Source organism: Lissotriton helveticus, chromosome 1_2 (assembly GCF_964261635.1).
Source record: "Lissotriton helveticus chromosome 1_2, aLisHel1.1, whole genome shotgun sequence".
NCBI lineage: Eukaryota > Metazoa > Chordata > Amphibia > Caudata > Salamandridae > Lissotriton > Lissotriton helveticus.
Window position 1 is genome coordinate 98,164,768 of NC_136058.1, and position 27,677 is coordinate 98,192,444.

At 45.7% G+C, this 27,677-nt stretch overlaps 1 protein-coding gene across 4 annotated transcripts in view; it reads left to right on the forward strand.

The window, feature by feature from the left end:
• Positions 1 to 27,677, forward strand: part of ITGB3BP (integrin subunit beta 3 binding protein) — a 277,373-nt gene that overhangs the window by 182,731 nt on the left and 66,965 nt on the right. For all 4 annotated transcript variants that reach the window (XM_078669225.1, XM_078669232.1, XM_078669250.1 and 1 more), the window contains one exon: positions 19,446 to 19,539. In XM_078669225.1, coding sequence (XP_078525351.1) covers positions 19,446 to 19,539 — 94 coding nt within the window. The remainder of the gene's footprint in view (positions 1 to 19,445; positions 19,540 to 27,677) is intronic.

Below are 27,677 nucleotides of genomic sequence, written 5' to 3' on the forward strand. Positions count from 1 at the left end.
GACTGAGTGAGGAGCGCCATGCAAGGAAGACTGTTCGAGTCACTTTTGAAATAGTACTGGGGATCGGAGAGCTGTAGAGCATTGCCTGGATCTGAGGGAATCCCAGAGATGTAAGTTCCAGTTGGTATGTTGGATATGTCCTGTGAGCCAGTCATTAATCACCAGGAGGTGAGCCACTAGGTGGTAAAGGAAGAGGTTGGTTATCCCCCAGCCCTCAATCATAAGGGGTCCGCTGACAATGGACAAGGGCCAGATGTGGTCATGAATTACTCCAAAGAAATGTTGTGGCCATTTTGTCTTGAATGTGGAACGAATGGTGCTGAAGGTGAAGAGGTAGGTTCTGCTTCTGCAGCACCTATAAAAATCGGTGGAGTCTCCTCATTATCTTAGATTCAATGGAAGGGGTTGCCGTCCTGTTCTACACAGACACGGTCGCTCCAGACGCTGCTCCCCGCTCTACCTGCCACCTGAAGTGCTTCTACCTCCTCGCCTCGCTCTTTTCCCTGCCATTGCCTGCCTCGAGATAGCGCAAGTACCCATTAACGTTTTAACTGGGTTTTGAGCATTATTTCACCGTAGCGCTCCGTTTGCCTAACTACGCTGTATTTAATATTTTAAAATTGATACTCTGCCTGCATAACTAATTGCTGCCTGATCTCACCGGTGCCACTGACATCAGGATCGCGTTATCGATCTCTGTGCCCCAATCCGGTTTCGATTTTGGCTGAGGCCATCTTCAGCTTGCAGTTGTTGTTGTTTGCTTTCGGTGCCTTCCCTGCCCAGATCCCCGCCCAGCTCCCAGCTCCCGCCTCCCAGCTGACCATCCCTCGCCCCTCCCCCTCTTCTAACCGCATATGACGGATATTCCTGCGCGCAGCGGTCACGCGCAGCGGTCGCGCCCCAGTTGCGCCGAAGGTGCGCCAAAGGTAAGCCCGTCTACGCCCGTCCGCGCCAAGCCCGCGCCCAGCGCCTGACCCCCTGGCCCCCGTACCACCCACCCCACCCGCATTACATACGACGCCTCCACCCTCTTAGCCCTAAATCCCGGCCGTCTCCCCAACTGCGCCCAAGCCGCTCCTGGACACACCCATGGACCCTTCACATGCAACTCCTGCAAGTATGACGGCACCAAGACCAACTCCACATCCACGAACACCAAACAGAGATCTGACACCAATCACCTAAAATGTATCCTACTCAACACCCGCTCGGTCCACAGACACGCCATCGACCTTTGGAATCTACTAGACAACATCTCTCCGGACGTCGCCTTCCTAACAGAAAAATGGATGAACGCCTCCTCAGCCCCAGACATCACCATTGCCATCCCGGAAAGGCTACAAGATCATCCGTAAGGACCGCACCAAGCAACCAGGAGGTGGCATCGCCATCGTCCATAAGAATTCCATCCGCATCTCAACTAGCTCAGACGTCAACCTCGCTAGCGCCGAACACCTTCACTTCCAGATACACACCAACCCCAAGACCACACTCAGAGGCACCCTCCTCTACAGGCCACCTGGACCCCGTGCACAATTCAGTGAAGACATCACTGACTTTATCACCCCACACGCCATCCCCTCCGAGGACTACATTCTACTAGGAGACCTCAATTTTCACCTGGAAAAGAGCAACGACAGCAACGCCACCACCCTTCTGGACAATCTCGCCAACCTTGGACTCAAACAACTTGTTAACACCCCCACTCACTACGCAGGTCACACACTCGACCCCATCTTCACCTCCAGCAAACATATCTCCTTCAGTCACACCACAGTTCTCCATTGGACGGACCACAGCTGCGTTCACTTTGTCTACAAAAAGACCACAACCCACAACCATCCTCAACCTACTCTTCGAAGAAACTGGAACAAAATCACCATCGACCAGATCTCCTCATCGCTTCTTCAAAACCCCCCTGCCCACTCTTCGAACCCCAACCAAGCAGCCATTAACCTCACTCAATGGCTAACCAACAGCGCCGACAACCTAGCACCTTTGAATAAACGTCAAATCAAACTAGGCAGCAAAAACGCTCCCTGGTTCACCGATGATCTTAAGAAATCCAAGAAACTCTGTCGCTCCCTTGAGAAGGCCTGGAAAAAAGACCCAAACACCAGCACCAAGGACGCCTTCAAAAACGCCACCCGCACACACCACCAACTGATCCGGACTGCCAAGAAAGCTGCACTTAAAGACCGACTAGACAACAACGCCCACAACAGCAAGGAATTATTCAACATAGTCAAAGAATTTACCAACCTCTCAGCCAACTCCTACGACATCACTCCCTCTCAAACCCTTTGCGACTCCCTAGCCTCGTTCTTCCACACCAAAATCGCAGACATCCACAACAGCTTCGACAACCAACCCGGAGACCAACCCTCCCAACATTCTGCCGTACCCTCACCCCCCTTGAACATCCTTAATGACTGGAACCCTATCTCCACTGAGGACACCATCCACCTGATGAATTCCATTCACTCAGGATCCCCCACAGACCCATGCCCTCACCATATCTTCAACAAAGCAGACTCCATCATAGCACCACACCTCCGAGATGTCATCAACTGCTCCCTCAACTCCGCCACCTTCCCGGAAAGCTGGAAACACGCAGAACTCAGCGCCCTTCTGAAAAAACCCACAGCTGACCCCACCGAACTCAAAAACTACCGCCCCATCTCGCTCCTACCATTCCCGGCCAAAGTCATCGAGAAAGCTGTCAACAACCAGCTCGCCGCCTTCCTCGAAACCAACAAATCCCTCGACTCCTCACAGTCCGGCTTTCGAGCAAAACACAGCACTGAGACCGCACTCATCGCAGCAACAGACGACATTCGAACTCTACTGGACAATGGAGACACAGTCGCCCTCATCCTCCTTGACCTCTCCGCAGCCTTCGACACAGTCTGCCATAGCACCCTCCTACAACGCCTCAAAAACATCGGAATCCAAGGAAAAGCACTGCAATGGATCACCTCGTTCCTCTCCGGAAGAACCCAGAGAGTCCGCCTTCCACCATTCAAGTCAGAGGCCACTGAAGTCATCTGCGGCGTGCCACAAGAATCTTCACTCAGCCCCACCCTCTTCAACGTATACATGAGCCCCCTCGCGACCATCGCACGCCAACACAACCTCAACATCATCTCCTACGCTGATGACACTCAACTGATCCTCTCACTCACCAAAGACCCGAACACCGCCAAAACCAACCTACATGAAGGAATGAAAGAAGTAGCCGTGTGGATGAAGCACAGCCGTCTGAAACTGAACTCAGACAAAACAGAAGTCCTTATCTTAGGTACCTCCCCCTCCGCCTGGGATGACTCTTGGTGGCCAGAGGCCCTTGGAAAAGCACCCATCCCGACGGACCACGCACGGAACCTGGGCGTCATCCTGGACTCCTCACTCTCGATGAACAGACAAGTCAACGCCGTTTCATCATCTTGCTTCAACATTCTTCGCATGCTCAAAAAAACATTTCGCTGGATCCCCACCGAAACTAGAAAAACGGTCACCCACGCACTGATCACGAGCCGCCTGGACTATGGTAACACCCTATACGCCGGTACCACCGCAAAACTTCAGAAGAAACTCCAACGCATCCAGAACGCATCAGCCAGACTCATACTAGACATCCCGCGTAAAGACCACATATCTAGTCACCTGAAAAACCTCCACTGGCTCCCCGTCAATAAGAGGATAACATTCCGCCTCCTAACCCACGCACCCAAAGCACTTTACGAACTTGGACCCGAATGCCTCAACACACGACTTTCCTTCTACACCCCCCCCCCCCCCCCCGCCAGCTCCGCTCCTCCAACCAAGCCCTTGCCGCTGTACCACGCATCAACAAAACCACCATGGGAGGAAGATCCTTCTCCTACCTGGCAGCTAAAACCTGGAACTCACTTCCCATTCACCTTCGCCTCACTCAAAACCACCTAGCATTCAGAAAGGAACTTAAAACTTGGATATTCGACAAGTAATTCCCCACCCTTCCTCAAGCGCCTTGAGACCCTCTGGGTATGTAGCGCTCTATATAAATTATTTGACTTGACTTGACTTGAATTTGCAAAGGTATTCCTAGTTTTTTTTTGCCATTAGGGTAAGATTAAGGTACCAAGTAGGTTCTGGGTGAAGCGTCACCCAGATCCCCATGTAGCGAAAGCGAAGGAGTCCGATCAGTATGTTGTATTGCCACGCCACAAAATCACAAGAAATTTGTAGGGGTACTAAGTTTGATTTGGCAGGGTTAAGTTGCAGACATGACACTTCACATAAAAGCTGGATGATGTGTAGGTAGCGGGGCCCAGTCCGAGTGGGATAGACCATAAAAAGTAGGAAGTCATCCGCATAATGAGAAATGCAGTCCATGGGAATCATTCCCTTGTCATCCTTGTATATGAGAATCAGATCTGATAAGTCGGGCAAGAGGCTCTATCGCTAGGGCAAAAAGGAGAGGGGATGGGGCAGCCTTGCCTTGTTCCCTGACAGATGGGAGAAATATCAGAGAGGACACCATTTACTAAGACTCTGGCCGAAGAGTTAGGCTAGAGCACATGTGAGTCCCCAGAAGTGCGGGCCAAAGCCTGCACTCACGAGCACCCTCTCCAAGTATTGCCAATCCACTGTGTTGCAGGCCTTTTCAAAGTCTATCAGTAGCAAGGCCAGGTAGGGTGAGAGGAGGTGACAATGGGCCAAAGCAACATGAATGCGTCGAAGGCAGTGCCTCGTGCTTCAATGGGGCATGGTGCCACATTGGTTGGGGTGAATCAGAGTGTGGAGTACTGGTTTAAGACGGTTGCTAGGATTGTGGCGTAAATTTTGCATAAACGCACCTGTAACAATCAGTAAAGGTCCGCACAGTGGGGGCAGGGGCACGCTGAGTGCGGCCCTTGGTAGCCCCTATCTCCAGAATTATCCGATTTGCCAAGGTGCGAGAAACAAGCCAGTAAAGGAGTTTGACCTTTTTGTCCCCCCAGCCATAGACTGGAGCTGTGGAAGTCTTCCACATTTGCTTTGCCGTTCTCTAGTGAAATATGGCGGATTTCTTCTTGCATGAGCTTGAGTTGTCAGGACCTGTCGCCTCGATTATCCGAGGGAGGGGCATGTTTCATACAGAGGGCTTGAGTTTCTAGCTGGGAGAAGTGTTGATATCGAGCTAAGTTTTTCTTTTTGAGATATCCTTTAGTGAAGCCTCTGATGGTGGCTTTGACAGCAGCCCACAGAGTACCAAGAGATTGAACTGTGCTTCATTGCGTTGTAAGTAAAGCTTAAGCTCTTCTCCCAGTGCCTGTTTATAAATCTTGTCGTTGAGAAACCAGGTGTTGAGCCACCATACGGAATGGAGAGCAACTGTGGGGCATCCCAAGCGAAGGCAGGGTGAGTGGTCCGAGATTTCTCGGGTGAGGATTTGAATACTGGTGACTTTGGGACAGTCAGGGGCAGGCATGAATATCCGATTGATTCGGGAGTGAGTATGGTGTGCCACAGAGGTGTGAATGTATTGGAGCAGTCTGGGCTTCCACATTCTCCAGACTTCACACAGGCCAAACCTGGAAGACCATTCTGAGAGACGTTGAGTGACTGCGCAACGATTAAGGCAGGGGATACCAGTAGCTTTGCTGGCAGGAGGTCAAGACTGCATTAAAGTCCTCTCCAAGCACTGTCAATCCCTGAGGGAGGGTCGACAATAATTCTGAGAGATCTCGGAGGGAGGGCCGGAGTGTCGCGGGGGGCACATAGATTGAAACAAGATTAAGTGTATGCCCACCCAGTCTTCCAATGAGGACCATAAAGCGTTGGTGTGAATCCTTGATGTCCCTGGTTACCATAATCTATCTGTAACTATACTGTATTCAGAACTCTGGCACAACAAACGTGCTGACCTATTATGAGTCTTTCTGTGATTAAAAAATATATCCTTAACAGAGGCCATTAATAAACAAAACCTGTGAATATTAAAATATTTGACAGAATTAGAACTCTGATATTTTCAATGTTCAGTATGGTCAAAAGTGTGGTATAATCAGAGCCTTGCTTAAATCCAACATTAATATGAGCCTTGGCACAATCGGAGAGTTTATTATTAAAAGTCTTATAAGAACACTTGCGTAAATTGCCACCGCACTTCATGGCTTCAAATGGAACAGATGGATATTTATGTATTACAAGCACATTTTGAAACATTCCGTCCTTCAGTCAATTAGATATTTCATAAAATGTCACACCCTCGACTATTTACAACCTGTCTCTTTGTACATGCCTTGGTCAGATGAGAACTTAAGAAATTACATTGGCTCGCAGTTCCACTTAGAGCACGCTTCAAGTCACTCTGTGTTGTTTTTAAGGCACTTAATGGGATTGGCCCGGAGTTTTTTAAAACCAGACTTACATGGTACGTCCCAAGCAGAACCCTGCGTTCCTCCGGCTCCAAATTAGTCCAAACACTCCAATTTTAAGAAAACGAATTGGGGAGGCAGAAGCTTTTTCCACTGTGCCTCCAAAGCATGGAATGAACTCCCTTTCCATCTTAGAAATGCCCCAGATCTCATCTCGTTTCGCAAGGGTGTAAAAACATGGCTCTTCTCTCACTAAACAGCTCGATGCTTCCCAGGTCACCAGTACTCAGTGCCAGGACACCTTAGGGTAGCAGTGCGCTTTACAACAACAAATAACATAACATGCCTCGACTAAGGCTTAGGTTTAAGCCCGGAATTCACATGATTGATAGTAGATAATGGAGACACCGCCTATGCATTTCATTTCATTTCATGAAGCTTTATTCAGTGCATAAAAACATGACCATAAAAGCACAGGCAATACAATACAAGCAGCAGCAATTACAAGTTTAAAAATACAGATTAAAACAAAGTTTAAAATAGACAAATTATTAAAATGTCATACTTTTCCTATATTCAATTGATTTATATATAAAAGTGGCAATATAAAAACATTTGTCTGGGGAGTTCATATTATAGATCCACTTCATTGCATCTTCCACATTGTAGATACCATACTTTACAAACAAAGGTTTCAAGTAGGTAACCCGAACATTCAGGAAAAGGGGGCAGATTAACATAAAATGTAGGGTGCTTTGTTTCGAATGCCCGTCTCACGGGCAGGGGCCAACAGGATACTTTTTTGGTTGAGGAAAGGCCACCAAAACGTGGGCCATTCCAAATCTGAGTCTTGTTAGGACAAATCTATGGCTTGTTCTAGTTACCATACTCAGGTACAGCTGATAGCCTTCGCTTTCAATGTATTTATTTTAAAGCTGGACTGTTGAAAGACAACTATTCGCTACTGAACGTTTTTGGGATCTATATAGCAAAAAAGTATCTTTAATTTCTTGTTTAGAGATATTTCCAATGGAACATGAATCTAACATTATGTTGATCCCGTAGATAGTTAGGAAACTGTCAACAACATATTTAAGCCAGGGTATCTTAGTACAGTTTTCCAGGTTGAGACAATCCCTGATAACAAGTTGATTGAACACTGTCTCATCCTTACGCCAAATCGATTGAAAAAGCATCAAAGGCCTTAACGGGATTAGGTCCCCTAAATAGGCTGCCCCTACCTCCTTTTGGATTAAATCAGTTGCAGCTGAGGCAGGTAGGCACAGGAGTTTTTTAAGGAAGATCTTTTCTTCCCTTTGCAACAAGCCTATATTAGTGTAACCCCACAACCCAGCCCCATATAGTGCAATAGAGACACTCCTTGCCTTGTAGATCTGCATCATATCTCTAATTCGCCTATCCCCTAGCTTAGAGGTGAATTTAAAAATGCCATAAGAGCTTTCTACCATTTTCGTTCTTACGTTTAATAAATCCTGGGACCAGCTTCCATTACTAGAAAAAATAACACCCAAATAGCAACATTTTTCTACCTACTGTACTATCACCCCTTCGATAAAGAAGGCCTGGTTTTTATTAGTTCTTGTCCCACAGATCAAAGTATGGGTTTTACTTTTATTGATCAACAACTTCCTCTCCCTGATGAAATCAGAGAACCGATCCATCAGGCGCTGTAGGCCAATGGCGGTCTGTGATAGAAGTACGGCATTGTCTGCATAGAGCAGAACGGGCACGCTAGACCCAGCTACCTGAGGGGCATCGGCCTTAACTGCTTTCAGGACAGAGTCAATGCCATTAATAAACAAAGTGAACAACAGGGGGGCGAGGACACACCCCTGTCTTATCCCTCGCTTTACACCAAAATTAGGAGTGCACTCACCGCTAGCCCCATATCGCACACAGACTTGCATCTTGTTATATGGTCTAGCTAGAAAGTAGACGATTTCCTCTGGTGCGCCAAGTTCTAACATGACTTGCCATAGTAGAGAGTGATCAACCAGATCAAATGCGCTGCTTAAATCGGCAAAGCAGAGATATAAATTACCCGGCTTATCCTTGGTATACTTGCCGATCAATAGTTCTAAATTCAGCCATTGATCTAGGGTCCCACGACCCTTTCTAAAGCCATACTGGGAGGTAGCAAGAATCCCCTTCTCCTCTGCCCAGTCTTCCAACCTGGACAGCAGCACCCTACTCATGATTTTCACCGATGAGTCAAGTAAACTAATAGGTCGATAATTACATGCTGCTGTCTTATCGCCCTTCTTATATATAGGGACGATAATCGAATCTCCCCAGGTAGGTGGAATCGTGGCTGTAACTGCTGCATTGAGAACCAAAGTAAGTATCGGTCCCCACAGTAAAGGAAGAGCCCTGTACACATCTATTGGGACTCCATCGGGGCCCTGATCCTTTCCCCCCTTGCTAGCTTTGATGCTGTATTCGACCTCTCCCAGGGTTATGTCCAAAGGGGCTATAGGCCAATGCCTTTGCACTACTTCATTTGCGCCGTTAGCTTGAAATATGGCTGAAAAGTGGGAGACCCATGCCTCACTGCTGACGTTAGATGAGAGTAGGGGAGTTTTATCATCTTTAAGGAAGGGGGAATTAACGGTGGACCAAAACAGGCAGCTGTCAGAAGTTGCTGCTGCCTGCGTTAGTCTATCCCACGCTTCCTGTTGTAACTCCCGCTTCCTTTTGGTGAGTGCCATTTTATAATCATGTCTCAGGAGTAAGACTTGATTCCTATCCCTTGGTTTAATGGCTAGGGCCTGCTTCAATTGGGATAGAAGAGCTGTGCACGTGTGATCGAACCAACCCTTACTGTGGCCGGTCGAACCTGGCCTTTTTCCCGTAAAAACGCTGTTAATAATTCTGTTAATATTGACAAAAGTATTAACAATAGAAACAGCCCCACTACCTAGAGTCAAGATGTCGTTAATATCCGCCAAAGTTCTGGTTATAATAATAGGCAGAACTATTTCTGATTTTTCCCCTTTCCACCTCATTCTGGTCCCATTTGACCTGTGGGGCTCAACATTATCTAGGGTTCTCAATACCCGCTGATCCCTGCAGTTCCAATTTTCTATATTCATGGCTAAACAGTTATGATCACTTAGGTTAGGTACCTCAATAACTGCAGCCGAACAATATGGTGCTATGCTAGCTGAAACCAAAATATGATCAATGTTAGAATTAGTGTTTCACCCGGTAAAGGTAGGGATAGTTTGTCCACTAACCTCTTTATCCGGTTGTACCAACTCCAAATCATAAGCTGACATAATACCGTTGATTGCCTCCCCATAGTCATTATATGGGAAGTGGGCTGTATTAACACCATTATTGTTTAACACCCCACAGACCCTAGAAAGTGACAAAGGACAAATTGAAAAATTAAAATCGCCTAACCAAATATAGGTACAAATACATGTTGCTTCTGCTACGAGCTTCATGAGGGCACTTTTCCAGTTCATCTATAACATTGTGCCATGAATTATTAAAAATATTGTTATAGAAGTTAATTAAAAGGACCTCTGTACCTTCTTTCAAATGAACCCATAACATTTGGGAGTGAGTTCCAACTGTTACATGTTTTACTACTTTCAACGTCAGGTCCACTGATAGGAGAAAGATTAAACCTCCTTTAGCTCTCCCGTGCCTCGACTCAACAGCTTCTAAACTGTAACATACATACCCTTCAAAACTAGGTTTTGTAACACACCACGTTTCTTGAAGGCATAAAATGTCGTAAGACCTGATCATATTCTCCCATCCCAAATTGTTCTTTTTCGAAGCCCAACCAGCTATGTTCCAGCTCACAATGAAGGTTCCCCCTATAGTACAATGAGATTAACATCAACCTCGATGGGACCAGTATTAGAGGCCTCTGCATATGCTGTTGGTTGATTACTCGTTTCCCTCCCTATAGCCGTGTCAGGTACCATAACACTGTCAAACACTATATAGGTAGAATCCTTGGGTTTCCCCAGACCTAAACCAGGCCCACCTAATTGTGTTCCTTGGACGTTAAGGGGTGGATTAGGCTGAGATATACTGAACTTTAGATGTCAATCGTTCTGGTCCAAGGAGCTCAGAGCTTGGAATCTATTCTGTAATGGTACCTCATATATTGAACCTTGGTTGAGGGTAAAGGGTATACCTCTATTGGTAGCATGGGGCATCTTACTAAGATGATTATAAAAGTAACCCAAAGGGCGTACAAGTACATCATTAGCATTTGGGGTTAGAGAGGCAGCTCTAAGCAGGACAGTTGCGGCATGCTGAGGATATTTAAAATTAACAATAACACATTCCCCCCTACAGGACTTACTTGAGCTCCCAATCCAATTAACTCTTCTTGTTGTTAGTATTTGGTCTGAGTAGTTGGTTGGGAACCCACATTGCCTGTGTAGCCACAAAACTGTTTTGTTCTTTAGAGAATCATGTGACTCCTGAATTTGGGGGGTATGTGACTGACTGATATCGAGAGGCGGAACATTAGTTAAAACAACTACATAAGGAGCACAGTCTGGTGGAAGATCGCTATAACTACTCTTCTTTGGCACAGATCCACCTAACGTATTTGTTGGTACTGTTGTTGCCTGTGCAATCCTACTACCCCCTGGTAGAACATGTGAAGCTGCTTTATTTAAGCTCGGCCTTTTAGCGGGTGGCTTCGAGGCATTATCACGGACAATCCTACAATCCGCTGGTGGGCCGGCAATAACTACTTTACTTAGGCTAGACCTCCCCGGTGGTTTCGGATCAGTGTCATTGGAAATTACCCCCCTCTCTGTAGGCCTAGGGTTGTCGTTCTTTCCAATATGCGCATCCAGTAGTCTGCCCAATCTACCCACCTCAACTGTCAAAGTCTAGTTTGTCCACAAGTGGTTTGACAATTGTTTCAATCTTCCCCTCTATAATACTAACCAATAAATCAAATTGCTCTAAAATAGAGTTAACCATGCAGTTCATATTCATAGTATCGTTCTCGCTGGCGTTGTTATTAGGGGTAGGTTCCGCTTTCTTTTTATTATGAATTCCCCCGCGCCTGGTTTGTACTTTCCTGCAGGCCCTCACTGTTCTCAGGGCCGGGGGAGCGCGGTGGTGTAATGGCATCAGGTGTTTCGGTTGATTCAGGGGGTCCTGAGTTTGGACTGGATCAGCTGGTATTTCCATTAGAGCATCATCAGGATCACCATTGTCGTCCCCGGGCAGATCATTACTAATTACAGGCAATACAGATGGTAAGTCTGGAGGATTCTCCCGGCCTAACGACTTTCTACAGTCGTTGTTAATTTTGTTCACAACCTTTACTAGGTAATTGTCCATGGTTGATTTATGTTTGGACATCTTGGAAAACCAATATAGAGGTTTGGAGGTATGAGCGGGGGGTAGGCAGTTGGACTCAAAAAGCAAAAGAAGTATAAAGGTACTATGTGGCACCAGAGGTGTAAGAAATATATTTTAAAATATGTAACGGTCAAATATTCACATAGCTTTTAACTTACTAAGTAGAATGGTCTTTGTCCCGACAGCCAAGGGGGATAGCCCAGCCCTGCCTCGTTCTGCCCCGGACTGTCACAGACTGTCCGCCCTTTGTCCGGGCTTCGTCCCGTGCGTCCCGCACAGCGGAGAGTGATATAGATTTATAGGGCGTTAACTCGTGGATGAGTGGGCGGGCGCAGCACAGCTGGTGTGGCGCACAGACTCCTGGGCTTTCTCCCACCGAAGGTTTTGGCAGCACGGCACCCGTGGATACTACCCCTCCTAGGGCAGCAACAACTCCGGCGTCAAATGCCCAAAGACGCGATGCGGGACCCGCGCTAGCGGATTCCGCGAGCCGTAATGAGGAGCTCGAGGGTGAGTGGGCGGGCCGCAGCACAGCTGGTGCGGCGCACGGACTCCTGGGCGCTGGAGTTGCGTGCGGCATTGATGGCTTTCTCCCTCCAAGGTTTTGTCAGTACGGCACCCATGGATACTACCCCTCCTAGGGCAGCAACAACTTCGGTGTCAGATGCCCAAAGACGCGATGCGCCTATGCATGTGTAACTGTGATTGTCCTGTAATGAATGACTGATGCATACATTAATCAAATGCACTTTCCGAACGCTGCTACACTGAATGCTGCAAAATGCCCCAGATGTCTCTCGCTGCATCAAGAAGCCAGCCCATACTATTTGTTCTGGTTTTCCAAAAGTCTGGAAGTTCAAAACTTTTCTAAGAAACAACTTTAAAGAATTGTTAGGAAAAGTCCAGTTAGGCACAGCCAGTGGTCTCAAGGCCTCAGGAACTGCACTTGGGGGCAGTGCTTAATTTGTAAAACAATAAGTGTCAGGGCTCTTCTCAGGCCTCAACAGCTTGTGCTCTCCCATGGCCACTGCCAGCGTTACCAATGATAGTACCTGCACAGTTACTAATCAGCTCATTGCTACAAGTGTGACAATTCATACTATTCCAGACCTCCAAAGCTATAAAAATGGCTTGGGCGGCAGGTTTCAATGTATACTGAAATAATAAACAATTGCTGTTCTACTCATCTGTACATTATATAAACAGCGCCACCATGTGGCAGCTGACATAAGTTCCAGTGTTGACAATTTATGATATGTTATAAATGCTTATAAAGCATGAAAAATACCCGTAGATGTCAATGCGCTAGCTCATGGTGAAAAACTGATATAGTACATTAAGGATTCCATAATTAGCAAATAGCCATGTTTTAAGAGCCTTCCTGAACAGCAACACGTTTTGATGTGGCTCTGATATGAAAAGGAAGTAAATTCCATTACATTGCTGTTGATATAACAAAGCTTCTCCCCCCCTCCTCCCCAGTTTGTGAGTCTATATCTGTTGGTCTCTAGTTTGTGGGATCCCATGGATCTAAGAGTTCTCCTGGGTATGTACCATTTGAAGGAGTGCTGCGGAAAAAACGGACTAATGCCATGAATAGCTTTATGGGCCAGGCATAGTGCCTTGAATTTCACACATTGCCTAACTGGCAGACAGTGGAGTTTGATGATCGTGTGCGAGATGGATAAATGTTTGGAAGTCCGGGTCAGGGTTCTGGCTGCTGGGTTCTGTACTACCTGAAGCCTATTTAGATGCTGATGCTGCATGTTCAGGAAGAGGACATTACAGTAATCCAATTTGGCTAACACTAACGCTGACATTACAGTTTTTTGAGAGTTTAAAGGGATGCAAGGAAAGATCTTTTTGAGCTTCCTAACAATAAAGAAAGCAGAGCATGTAACTACATTCACCTGTAGTTCAAAGATTAGTTTATTGTCCATTACCACTACTAAACTTGATTTTTTGATGGGAGTAGGACGTAGGCCCATTTCCTCGGCCCCCCAGGAAGGGGACCAAAGAGAAGGGTTGTTCCAAACAGGATAACGTCTGTTTTCTAGGAATTGAGTTGCAGACAGTCTTGGTCCATACATTTTACGGGTTTACTCATGGAAATTTCCACCCCCAGATTGTGGGGAGAAGACATAGCTATCACTATCTGGGTATCATCTGCATAGGAGGTGAGGTCCAGTACAAATGATCTTATCAGTGCAGCCAGGGGTTTCACATAAACATTAAATATTGTGGGACTGAGAGCAGATCCCTGTGGTACTCCACATGGTAGACTTAACAGTTAGGAGATGTGAGGGCCGAAGACCACTGTTTGACCCCTGCCCGATAGAAAATGTCTTAACAGTTTTAGCAGTCCCCTCCTCTGTGGTCGCTTTAAACTGGGCTTTGGAGTGACTCCTCTCCCACCGGGTTTGGTGCCAGCCTGGCTGGGAGAACACAGTGTTGCCTTCTCGAGGTCTCACCTTACTTTTACTTGTGAAAGGGCAGACCTCTTTACAATTTAATGATGTTCCTAGGGCCACCCTAGATGACCTTTCTTCAAGGGGAAGAAAACCACCTCCTAGAGGCCTCCAATGTGTCCTGCTCTGGGAGCAGTTTTCACACTTCATTAAGGTTAAACACTGGCTGAGCATCTGCTGGAGAACTAATGCAAATTACCCTCTACTAGCTTCAGGTAAGGAAAAGGTAACTTTATAAAAGTTAATGTTCCTAAATATTTATAAAAAATCTACCTTCACTATTGAATTGTTCTTGTAGTAAATAGTAAAAATAGTGGTGGAACTATTTTTCGAAATAGTCCCAAACTTGAGATGGCTGAACTAATATTTTAATCTGTACTTTTATTTTCCAGAGCCTTCCACTGTGAAATTAGCTTTTGTGGCTTGTCACTTTTGGAACATGGCAACATACAATTGCTTGACGTCTCACTTTTAAATACCATGCACTCTACCTCATGGGCTAGAAGACCTATATAGTAGTGACCTATGAATATTTAAAAGGGTGATTTTTCCCTGTCAAAAAGTTTTATTTCGACAGGTCGGGACTGCAGGTTTAAACTGCCGCAATCAGGCTCCACTGGTAGGCCTGAAGCCTTGTTTTTTCTATCCCACTAGTAGATGGCACGATTACTTCTACAGTCCATAGATAACATTTAAGTTTTCATGCCATGGGTGTATTGCTGCATCATATACTTTGGCTTTTAGGTAAAGTTAAATATGCGAATTAGGGGTTAGTCAATTTTGCCACATTTTAGGGGTCAAAGCACATTTACTGGGCCCTCATTAGCAGTGTCTCTGTGCACAGTAAAAAAAAACAGCATAATCAGCCTAAAAATGGACGTGATCAAGCCAGAAAAGTGCACTTTCTCACATTAATTTAATGGTGAAATTCGATTTCTGATACCTGTAATAGAATAGTAACTTTATGCTGTGTGAGCCAAAACTAGATTAGGACTAGGTTTGCCACGTATCTCAACTTTAGAGGTCCAATACTCATTCCTGGCTGGAGTGAAAGACCCTTCTCTCAGAGGACAATAGTTTGCCTTATGTCAACAGCTGGCTACTTAATATGTATTAGTCATCGGAGCAGCGGATGAGACGGGAACTGTTGACATGACAATTGACCGCTCTCACACTTCCTCCTTTGACTTTGACATCTAAATTGGGCTGCCAGTATCTGCTCCCATCCATTCTTATGGCATTCGTAGACTTTCTGGCTCCATTCCCTGCACCTGGGATAAGCCTGTTCTTGACCCTTAACGATGGGGGAGAAGTCCTCATCTAAACAGGGAAACGGTTTGGGGAGGGCCAGATAATTTTCTGGTGGAAAAATAATTTAGGGCTTCTGGGTAGTTTTATAGTAAAGCAAAGAGGTAGTGCTGAGAAAAAAGATGAGGATACTGTGAGAAAGTAGTCAGGACTGGGTGGCAAAAAAATCTCCAATCATGGGCTAGTACACAGGATACGTCTGGCACCTCAGCTATATCTTATTAGAACATTAATGGTAAACATTTAATGGAAGAAGGTGGTCTTGCTACAAGAAAGACTCGAGGTCTCCTGAATTCTGTTATCACTCAGGGGCTGGAACTGTTCTCCAAAGGTCAGGTTGCTGACCACCTGGCTGTCTGCTCCAGGATGCAAAAAGCAGAAGCCGTCCCGACTCCAACAGGGCCCAGCTGACACCTTGCAGGTGCCCTGACTGGAGAGACCCTCTGCCCAGAAACCTTTCCTGAGGGCCTGTGGGATTCAGCTAGGACCTGAAGGAACAGACTCAGCACTTACAGAAAAGTGGGACTTAGTCAATTTTCCACTGCTGAAGGACTGACGTCTTGTGCATCCAAGGTGGGTAAGTCAGCCGGGTATGTCCCAATTTTTGCCACGCAGCAAACTGGTTCAATAGGACCTTGCACAATAGGTGTTTGGACTCACCTCTGCCCTGCATGGCTACAACTCTCACCTCTGCCCTGCCGAAGGCTTTTGCAAACCTAAAAGTGACTAATTGCGAAGGAAAACAATAGATGGAGTAGAGGGGGCAAATGTATCCCAGCAGGAAAGTGACCTCAGCTTCTATGAAAAAGCAGCTTCGTCCTACTCTGGACCAAAACCAGTAGCTTCAACGGGAGCTCAACAGTGAATTATCAGATTCATTGGCTTCGGCCTTCGACCTTGCCAACTGGAAGACTTTGACTTCCATAGCAGAGATTAAATGACAAGGTAAGCATTTTTACCATTGTCACTTGCCATTTGTATCCATCTTCTTCTCCTTTGCGGTTGGCCTAAAATTCAGCCAGTGTCCCGGGCAACTGGAACTGCATCTGTACATTGCCATAAGGTGCTTTTTGTCACTTTAAAAATTCCTTAACTACTGGAATATTTCCAGAAGACCTAAACAAGGCATACATACACCCATTACTAAAGAAAACGAACTTGGACCAACTTAACCCCGATAACTGCAGACTAATTACAAATGGACTTGTATGGGGCAAACTGATCAAAAGAGCATTTCGGCCAGATGTCACAATTCATTGAAGACCATTGCATACTTTCAGGATTCCATCCAGTAAAAGGCACATAATCTGCCCTCATTGCCATCCTTATGACATTAAAAACACAGTTGACCAGAACGGGGTTGCTGCACTACTGCTGTTGGACCTCTCAGCTGCCTTTGACACAGTTGACCGTGGCACTCTTATTCAAAGACTTTACGAAGCTGGCATAGAGGGAACTGCTCTCGACTGGATCACATCCTACCTTCAAAACCGAACAAATGTCATTCATACCCGTTTTCTCATCCAAACCATACTTCATAAAAGCTGGGGTACCTCCAGGCTCCATCATCTCACCCAGGCTTTACAACATCTACATCGTTACCGGCACTGATCAATGATTTTCCCTCATGTGCTGTAACTGTGCATATGACACATAAATACTCAAAGCCCAAAAGATGCAGTTTATCAGTGGATGACATGGAGCTGTCTCAAATCAAATACTTCCAAAACAGAAATACTCATATGGGGCGATTGGAAAAATTATGATCCACTCTACACCTGTCCTGACGACCTGGGAATACAGCCTGAAGTATCTAAGAAACTTTGGAATTACCATGGACTCCAAGCTATCATTGAATGCCCAAGTGGACAAACTAGCAAGATCAAGCTTCATTATTATAAAAATACTGTGACGCATCTTCCCCACATTGGAGTACCACACAAGGTCCAGATTACTCTCTCTTGTACTGTCTGAACTCTACTACACCAATAGCCTCTACAACGGATCTCGTTTAACAACTATGAAAAGACTACACTGGATTGAGAACTCTGCTGCCAGGCTACTCCTACATGTAAAACCACAATCCCACATCTCTCCTACCTTGAGGGCCCTACATGGTTACCGGTTACCAGAAGATCCACATTCAAGCTGCTTAGTATCACCCATAAAGCGATACATGAACAGGGCCTCTCTTCATCAGGAATAAACTCATCAAATACATTCTTCAACGGAACCTCGGCGCTAGGTTGGCATCTCGTCTCAAAATCCCACCGTTCAAGAAAAAAAAACAATAGGTGGCACATCCTTCCCTGTTCAAGCAGCCAAACTATGGAACTCTTTACACCCAAACATAAGATCCACAGATAACTATCTTATCTTCAGAAGACTAGTCAAGAGTTGGCACTTCCCCCACATAACCACCATACTCAAACATAAATGTACAGCAAATCCCTGTGTATTTAAGCATTTATTTTGATTATATGTATGTATCTAGATATGTCTATTCCTTTGAATAAATGTGTACAATAATTGTTAATAAATATATAGATATTCATTAGGTCTGCTTAACAAATGTACATATTACTTATTATTATTATATTATTCTCTGTTTAACATGTATAGAGGTCACTGCATAGATAAGTAATTTTTTATCATGACTATCTACAATTGCTTCACTATTGAATTATTAAAAGGAAAAACAAATTAGCTTAAAGTACAGCAACACATGAAAGTCTGAGTTTATTAAATACAGCTTAAATCTCTTACCTTCCTTGTACAGATATACCTTCCATGTACTCGTGTATCTTTTTATTTATTACAGTATTCCTAATTCAGCATCTCCAAAGCACTACCCTATATCTCACCTTATACATCTCTCGATATATCATCTACCTCCACTCTGACTTATCCCAAACCCCATTCCACTACTCCAATGCACTACCCTATTTCTCACTCTTTACCTCTCTCGATATATCCTCTACCTCCACTCTCTGACTCATCCCAAACCCCTTTCTACTAGTATGATCTCCAAAATAACCCCTTCTAGACTTGTTCCTCCTCTCCTTCTTCTTTTCATCTCAACCCAGTTTTACTATTCAGATCTCCCAAACAAGCTTTTCTAAGCCCTTCCCTCATGGATACCTCCTGGACTCATCCGATACCTCATCTCTCTCCCTAATCCACTTCTAGAGACTCCCCCCTCCTCCAGCTTTCCTTTACTCATCCCAAACCCCTTCCTACTGTTACGATCTCCAAATAAACACTTTCTTGTCCAAATTAATTTCATATTTCCCTATACTGATTCACCTCTAATACTTTTTGGGTTCTGGACTACCGTGCTACTTGCTAAAAAGCGCTTCGACATTGTGTCATTGGTAGTAAGCGCTATATAAATGCAATTACAAGGACGAGCAGGGGATACATCAGAGAAACGATAAATGGTGTCGGCGTTCGTAAGCTCCAGTACCTGAGGCCGATCTTGTGTGTTGGTCTGACTTGTGTCTCTCGGCTCTGCCACCCAGAATTGTCACAATTGAAGGTATTCGTCTTTCAATATTAGCGCTGGACATCTCTGGATACTTATTTCATGATGTTTGTCACTCATCAGGAGACATTCTCCTGTTTTGGGGGTGCTTAACTAGCTGCTTTCAGGTTCGTCAATGAAGTACAATTTCATTTATAAAGCGCTTACTACCCCTGACGAGGTTGGAGCGCTTTACGCCGGGCAGTCGGGTGTGTTTTTCTTCTCGTTTTTCCACGAATTGAAACAGGCCTCTGTGGCCAGAGTAATAATCTCTGTCGACAGCTTCTAATTTATAAAAGGAAAAGATTTAAAACCTGTGCTTTTTAATTGTAACCTTTGCGCTCTGCGCATTAATTATAATATTTAAACAATGTTACACATCATTTAGAATTCTGAATTGTATTGCTAACCCTACGCGTTTCTCTGTTTCAGGCTCTGGAGGGCAGCAAAGAGCTTGAAAAAATCCTCGGTGTTTCGGACCGCTCCCTAGATCTGAAGTCTGAACTGCAAAGAACCAAGGAGCTAAGTAAGGAAGCGGCGTAAAACTGCGCAAGAGCTAGTTTCAATATCGCAGCTGGCATTTTTTGATTTTGTTACCGAGTTTGTTATGTTGCACGTGCTGCAAAAATTACGTAATCTCTAATTTAGGTAAACTAAACTGTCCTGTGCACGCCATCTCTCAACTGCCTGTGAGATAGCATATGTCGGACGAAGTATGAAGCGCTATAAACATTCTACAGTACAAAAGAATAAATGTATACGTTAACACTGATGGAAGTTTTCTAGATGCAGTTTGTGGTTTGGTAGAACATGTGATGCCCGAAATTCGAAGTTGCACTCCCAGGTATCCTTAATTTCATTCTGTAAAACCCTGAAGCATCACGCGGTGTCCTGTAAATTGTTCGCGAGTGATGAAAGTAAAAAAATGAGTCTCTTGTCAGATGACCATCATCATCCTCATAAAATCTTTAAATCTTTTTATGGTCTCTTGGTCAATTGAATAATCAATCATACAAGCATATGCGATTCAGCTAAAAGATCCAGTGAACAATGCATCAGATTACGAACACCATATACAGAAAGTCAATCCGGTCACGACCTACACATCAGGCAGTAAAAAACAGACCACTGCGGATAAAACATGAACGTTAGGACGCATCTGCAAATGAACAAGAGCAGGACACCCCTGGGTAAAAAGTAGAGTTTTTAGCAGAGGGACTAAAAACTGCTTCCTGGGCCTGCTAAAATAATCGCAAGACATTACAAAACGTAGGGTGTCCTTCGGAGACCGGCTCTCCCATCTGTAGGACAACCTACATCCTGATTGAACCCAACCACAGGATGAGGCCAAGAGATTTGATTATTGACCAAATCGAAATCTTGCCAATAAAAACTGTCTCGCCTGTTGGAAACCTGTACTAAATAGTGCTCCACGCCCTGGACCGTTTTTAGGAGCATAGGGTTTAGGAGCATAAGGTTTCATTAGTTCAGCCTCTCCACGGGTTAACCGCCCGCCCAAGAATCAACCCTTTTACAACCTTTAAATTTCGGGGTGCCAATGAGTGGGGATTCAGAAATATGTCCACTCTTGCTATGGAAGCAAAAGCTGACTTCACATAGGCTAACCAATGGATTCTGTGCGCAGCATGACTGGACAAGCAATCCTATAAAATCAGCCGATTAAGCTTTAGATCCTCCAAAGTCCAGATCTTTATCTAGCAAAGTAAAGGACTAAGAGCACCTAGATCAGCTAAGCAAAGGCAACCCAGCTCTAGATGGGCTGATAAAGCCAGGGTGCATTGTGCAACCTAGACTAGTTGCCTTAGAAATTGTTTTTCCATCACTTGGATTGTGTCCATTTGAGCGTACCCCCAATTCTCGCTACCATACCGAGTCTGAGACACGCATTTGTCTTGGTAAGACCTGGGGTGAACCTGACTCCACCCTGATTGCAAAACTGGCCACAGCCTCGATGGTTTTGGCAAGATCAGCACACTTTACCTCCAAAAGGACCTCTAGATAGGGGAATGACGAAAGTTTGCCTAGAGTGTGTGGGCCCACCGTAAAGGACTTAGAACCAGTGGATCGTGGGCAAAATGTCATGACATGGGATTTAGAGAAGTTCACAGTCTGGTCAAAACTGCCCATGAAGGCCATACATTTATCCAGAAGAAAGGTGCAGCCACTCTGGCCAATACGGGCCAAGAGACTGCATCATCGGCGTATAACAATACTGGCAGTGACCTGGCGCCAACCCTTGGGCAATATGCATTAACCGAAATAAGGGCATTCTCAAGCCCATTAACATAGAGGGTGAACAAGAATGGGGCAAGGATACAGCCTTGCTTGACTCCCCTGCTGGTCGGGAAAGACCGGGTAAGAGCAGCACCATTGAAAAAAAACATACTGAAGCGGAGGTGTCAGCGTGAAGATCAGCCGATAAAGCCACTATACTCGGATCCACCCCTAGCTCAGTTAACAGGGACCATAATTTCCCATGATTCACCTGGTAAAATGCGGATGTTAAGTCCATGAATGCCAGACGAGGGATTTTAACCCGGCTACCGTACAATTATTGATTAAGGTAATGGTTCATACACTGGTCAGAGGTGGATCTACCTATTCTAAAACCACACTGAACATCTGACAGGATGTGGTTATCCTCCACCCATGCCAATAACATATTGAGAATAACCCTCCTATGGACCTTAACTATCGCATCAATCAGGGCGATAGGGCGGTAGCACTGGAGGTTGTCCATATCAACTTTCAAACACAGGTACAATAACAGCCGTCAACCAGGAGGGCAGCACCCCTCCTCGCGCTGCTGCACTCAGAACCTGTGTCATTAGGTGTCCCCAGAGTTCAAAGTCGTCCTGGAATAGGTCCAGGGAGATAGCGCTACGACTTGGGCCTTATTTTGTGAAAGCAAGCGAATCCCTGCCATTACTTCGGCCAGGGTGAAGACCATGGGGGCCCTTGCCAATGCGGCATCTACCCTGGCCGTCTCACCACTACCTCTTCAAAATTATAGACCCCCAAAAAAATGATCAGTCCATTGGAGTTTGGTGATATGAGTGCATATTGCTGGGCCCATCCCTTCCCCCAAAGCAAGGCTTATTTACAACCCTCCAAAAAAGAGAGCGGTCTCCAATCTGGCTAGCCTGGGTAAGATCTTCCCAGGCTTGTTCCTGCTAGGCGTGATTATGCTTGCCTATTGCCCGCCGACATTCCTGCCTACAGGCTGGTCCGACACTCCTATCTCTTGGGATCTGCTTCAGAACCACCTTCAGCTGTCGAAGACTCCTAGAGCAGTCTCTGTTGAACCACTTACGCATATGAATTTGGAATACTGACGGTAAAGCCAGAACTTTGTGTGCAATGCCCTCAAACGCGGTCAGGACAACCTTATTCGGGGCATCTGCTTCCAATCAGGTGGCAAAGTCCTGAGCACACCTCGAAACTAAGGACTCTTTAAAGTGCAACAGGTCAAGCTGAGACCACTTAAGTCCTGCCTTGATAGACAAGAGAAAGCACATTGTGAACCCCCACCCATGAATTAGTAGAAAACATAACCCTCTCTAATGCTAAGGACAAGGGATTATGATCACTGATTAGGCTGTGAGCAATACTAAATTCAGAAATCTACAAGAAAAGGGGAGCAGAAACAAAAACAAAATCGATAATGGAAATACATCCCCTATACTTATAAATCGTGACAATGCAGGGATTTGGTGAGTTAAGCAATTTATCCGTAAACACAAGGTTGTGTGATTCAAGAATCACACCAAGCTACAAGCCAGCTTTAGAGTGAACAAAATAAAGCCCTTTGGATAACATTCATTTAGATATAGAAGCGTCAGAATGTATGGAGCTGTCATGGAGATGGCAATTAAAGTCCCCCATTAGCATGATCAACTCGCTCCCTTTGCCCGCCCCAATATCCGTCCTAGATGTTAATTTCATATTTAAACCTTGGAGGCTGGAGGTCCCATCACTACTAACTTTGAAAAGTTTACCAGTAAAATAATAGCAAATCCTAAAATGAAATACTTAAGCCCTGCATTGTCTGCACCCCCCAGTGCAGACAACAAGCCTGCTCACTTTCACTGCCACAAGTCCTCTGCAAGCCCTCTCTACCACCGAGGGCCATCCAGGTGAGAAATAGGTTTTGTAACTCTCTAAAAAGGTGTCCTTATTTTCCCACTTCTCCTGAAGACAAATAATTGAAAATGATTTAACAAACATCACCCATTCAGGACCGAGAAACTTGGTGGATAACCCGGCAACACTCCATGACAATATACCTAAATGCGAATAAGCCATAGGCACCACGCGGGAAGTGACAGGAGAAGTAGGAAGGGAAAGGCATGGAGTCAGCCGCCAAAGGCTTGAGGGTCAGAGGCGAAGAGGGGGATAGACCATTAGCTCCTAGTCAGTTACACTGCTCCATGTTGCCCAAAGGGGCAAATAGATGTAAGAGATTCACAGGTAAAGGCTATCCAATTGGCATTTGACACCTCCCCTGTGATCCCTACTTCTGCCACTCTTGTGACACGAAAGTACAACACACCTTCTCTGGTTTATTAAAAAAAACAACGAGAGAGCTACAATGGCATCTGGGTGGGTCAAGTGGAATCTGTTCAGAAGAGGCATCCAAAATGTATGACACAACCAAGGGACTATCAATATGAATCACCAGGAAGTCCCCCACCCTTTTCTTGCTGTCCCCGCCCACCCAGCTGACTCTACCAGCCATGATAATGGTGTTGGAAATCCCTGTGCCAACATGGAGATGCCGGTGAAACCAATGCACCACCTTACTTTTTAGCTCATGAAAATATTCAGGTGCCGAACAAGTATAGGAGGGGACGTTCCAAAAAACCATCACATATGGGGTAACCTCACGTGGCGAATTGAGCACATCCCCATTGGGCACTAGCCATGGCGAAACTGGGCCTCGAGAGGAGCCTGCCTCCTTATGAGACACTTGGGTTTCGGGTACCTAATAGGCATTTTTAGGGCCCCTGGGCGGGGCTCAGAATTGCCCGCCTCAGTGATAGTTACACCCTGGGCTGCACTAGTACTATGGGTGTTACCCTCTAAGACAGGGATCATAGGGTCTAACTCTGAAGCGGGGGCTGTCTCTGACTGCAAAGTCCTCCCAGAGTCAAGGCGTGCCAAAATTTCAGAAACTCGGGACTCAATGACATTGTCTGGACCCAATTGGTTCAAGCATTAAAGTTAATACCGCCTTAAACTTGAGAAGCACATCTGTGGAAAAGAGATCCCCCCCACCAAAGGGGCAAGAGCAATGGGTTTGGCATGAGCGTCCCCTTGGGCCCAGGGCCTACTCGGACCCTCCGCTGCGCTGGTATTATAACTCGGTCCTCCCCCAGCCCCCTCCTCTCCCTTATATGCACACAGAACACTCAACCCCTCTCCCCCCTCTTGAATCGACAGGAAAGAAGATGGGCAAGGAATGGCAGCAAGAAATCGTTGAAGAACTACCCCTTGGCAATGATCGCCATCTTTCTGCCAGCTCTATTTCTTTCGAAATCGCCAACAAGCTCTCTATTGTAGGGACTCAGGGTGCAGGGGGCGGGGTGGAGGGTTTAGGTACAGGAGCTTCTCTCTTTCGCAAAATAATGATGTTTTTCCTATGTAACGCCTCTACCAAAAGAAGCCCAAAAGCTAATATAACCCTGAGACAACCAATTGCTCAGTCTGGGCCTAACAAAGCCCACATGCAGATACAAACCCCGATGCATAGAAACTACAATGAACAAAAACATTAGTAGTGTATTCTCTATTTGCGATTTTGGAAAAGGGGGGTGGTGATGGACAGAGCTTCTGAATGATGCAGAATACTCTTACCAAGTCAAGAGATCATGGTTTTAATCCATCACCGTTTTTTAGCTCACTGCACCATCCCAGCTCAGAAATTGGCTATATGCAAATTAGTCTGTTCCTGTCCCAGTGCATGATGGGAACAGGGCAAACCAAACTACCAAGCCAATTCTTATACTGGGAAGGAAACAAGCTTCCGGGGACCGGTTTCTGGCATCACAGCCTTCTTCGGCCCGGCTTGCTTGAATCCTGATGGTGCAATGAGCAAGGGACTCACGTCTGAGTATACCCTCCCACACATGGTGTGGATAAAACCGATTTTGGAAAAGGGGGGTGGTGATGGACAGAGCTTCTGAATGATGCAGAATACTCTTACCAAGTCAAGAGATCATGGTTTTAATCCATCACCGTTTTTTAGCTCACTGCACCATCCCAGCTCAGAAATTGGCTATATGCAAATTAGTCTGTTCCTGTCCCAGTGCATGATGGGAACAGGGCAAACCAAACTACCAAGCCAATTCTTATACTGGGAAGGAAACAAGCTTCCGGGGACCGGTTTCTGGCATCACAGCCTTCTTCGGCCCGGCTTGCTTGAATCCTGATGGTGCAATGAGCAAGGGACTCACGTCTGAGTATACCCTCCCACACATGGTGTGGATAAAACCGATTTTGGAAAAGGGGGGTGGTGATGGACAGAGCTTCTGAATGATGCAGAATACTCTTACCAAGTCAAGAGATCATGGTTTTAATCCATCACCGTTTTTTAGCTCACTGCACCATCCCAGCTCAGAAATTGGCTATATGCAAATTAGTCTGTTCCTGTCCCAGTGCATGATGGGAACAGGGCAAACCAAACTACCAAGCCAATTCTTATACTGGGAAGGAAACAAGCTTCCGGGGACCGGTTTCTGGCATCACAGCCTTCTTCGGCCCGGCTTGCTTGAATCCTGATGGTGCAATGAGCAAGGGACTCACGTCTGAGTATACCCTCCCACACATGGTGTGGATAAAACCGATTTTGGAAAAGGGGGGTGGTTCCTTCCCAGTATAAGAATTGGCTTGGTAGTTTGGTTTGCCCTGTTCCCATCATGCACTGGGACAGGAACAGACTAATTTGCATATAGCCAGGTTCTGAGCTGGGATGGTGCAGTGAGCTAAAAAACAGTGATGGATTAAAACCATGATCTATTGACTTGGTAAGAGTATTCTGCATCATTCAGAAACTCTGTCCATCACCTTTTCCAAAATCGATTTTATCCACACTATGTGTGGGAGGGTATACTCAGACGTGAGTCCCTTGCTCATTGCTCCATCAGGATTCAAGCAAGCCGGGCCGAAGACGGCTGTGATGCCAGAAACCGGTCCCCGGAAGCTTGTTTCCTTCCCAGTATAAGAATTGGCTTGGTAGTTTGGTTTGCCCTGTTCCCATCATGCACTGGGACAGGAACAGACTAATTTGCATATAGCCAGGTTCTGAGCTGGGATGGTGCAGTGAGCTAAAAAACAGTGATGGATTAAAACCATGATCTATTGACTTGGTAAGAGTATTCTGCATCATTCAGAAACTCTGTCCATCACCTTTTCCAAAATCGATTTTATCCACACTATGTGTGGGAGGGTATACTCAGACGTGAGTCCCTTGCTCATTGCACCATCAGGATTCAAGCAAGCCGGGCCGAAGACGGCTGTGATGCCAGAAACCGGTCCCCGGAAGCTTGTTTCCTTCCCAGTATAAGAATTGGCTTGGTAGTTTGGTTTGCCCTGTTCCCATCATGCACTGGGACAGGAACAGACTAATTTGCATATAGCCAGGTTCTGAGCTGGGATGGTGCAGTGAGCTAAAAAACAGTGATGGATTAAAACCATGATCTATTGACTTGGTAAGAGTATTCTGCATCATTCAGAAACTCTGTCCATCACCTTTTCCAAAATCGATTTTATCCACACTATGTGTGGGAGGGTATACTCAGACGTGAGTCCCTTGCTCATTGCACCATCAGGATTCAAGCAAGCCGGGCCGAAGACGGCTGTGATGCCAGAAACCGGTCCCCGGAAGCTTGTTTCCTTCCCAGTATAAGAATTGGCTTGGTAGTTTGGTTTGCCCTGTTCCCATCATGCACTGGGACAGGAACAGACTAATTTGCATATAGCCAGGTTCTGAGCTGGGATGGTGCAGTGAGCTAAAAAACAGTGATGGATTAAAACCATGATCTATTGACTTGGTAAGAGTATTCTGCATCATTCAGAAACTCTGTCCATCACCTTTTCCAAAATCGATTTTATCCACACTATGTGTGGGAGGGTATACTCAGACGTGAGTCCCTTGCTCATTGCACCATCAGGATTCAAGCAAGCCGGGCCGAAGACGGCTGTGATGCCAGAAACCGGTCCCCGGAAGCTTGTTTCCTTCCCAGTATAAGAATTGGCTTGGTAGTTTGGTTTGCCCTGTTCCCATCATGCACTGGGACAGGAACAGACTAATTTGCATATAGCCAGGTTCTGAGCTGGGATGGTGCAGTGAGCTAAAAAACAGTGATGGATTAAAACCATGATCTATTGACTTGGTAAGAGTATTCTGCATCATTCAGAAACTCTGTCCATCACCTTTTCCAAAATCGTATTCTCTATTTGCAACATATAAATGTAAATTACCTCAATTCTTCTCCAGAATACTTGAAGGGTGTCATCTCTGGTGGGGGCATCATCACTCTGCTGGACACTTCTCCCTCAGCCTTTGATACCTTCTGAAGCCTGGACACGGTAGGTTAGGGAGTCTAGTTCCAATTCAACGAGAAATTGTTTCTCTTGTGCATG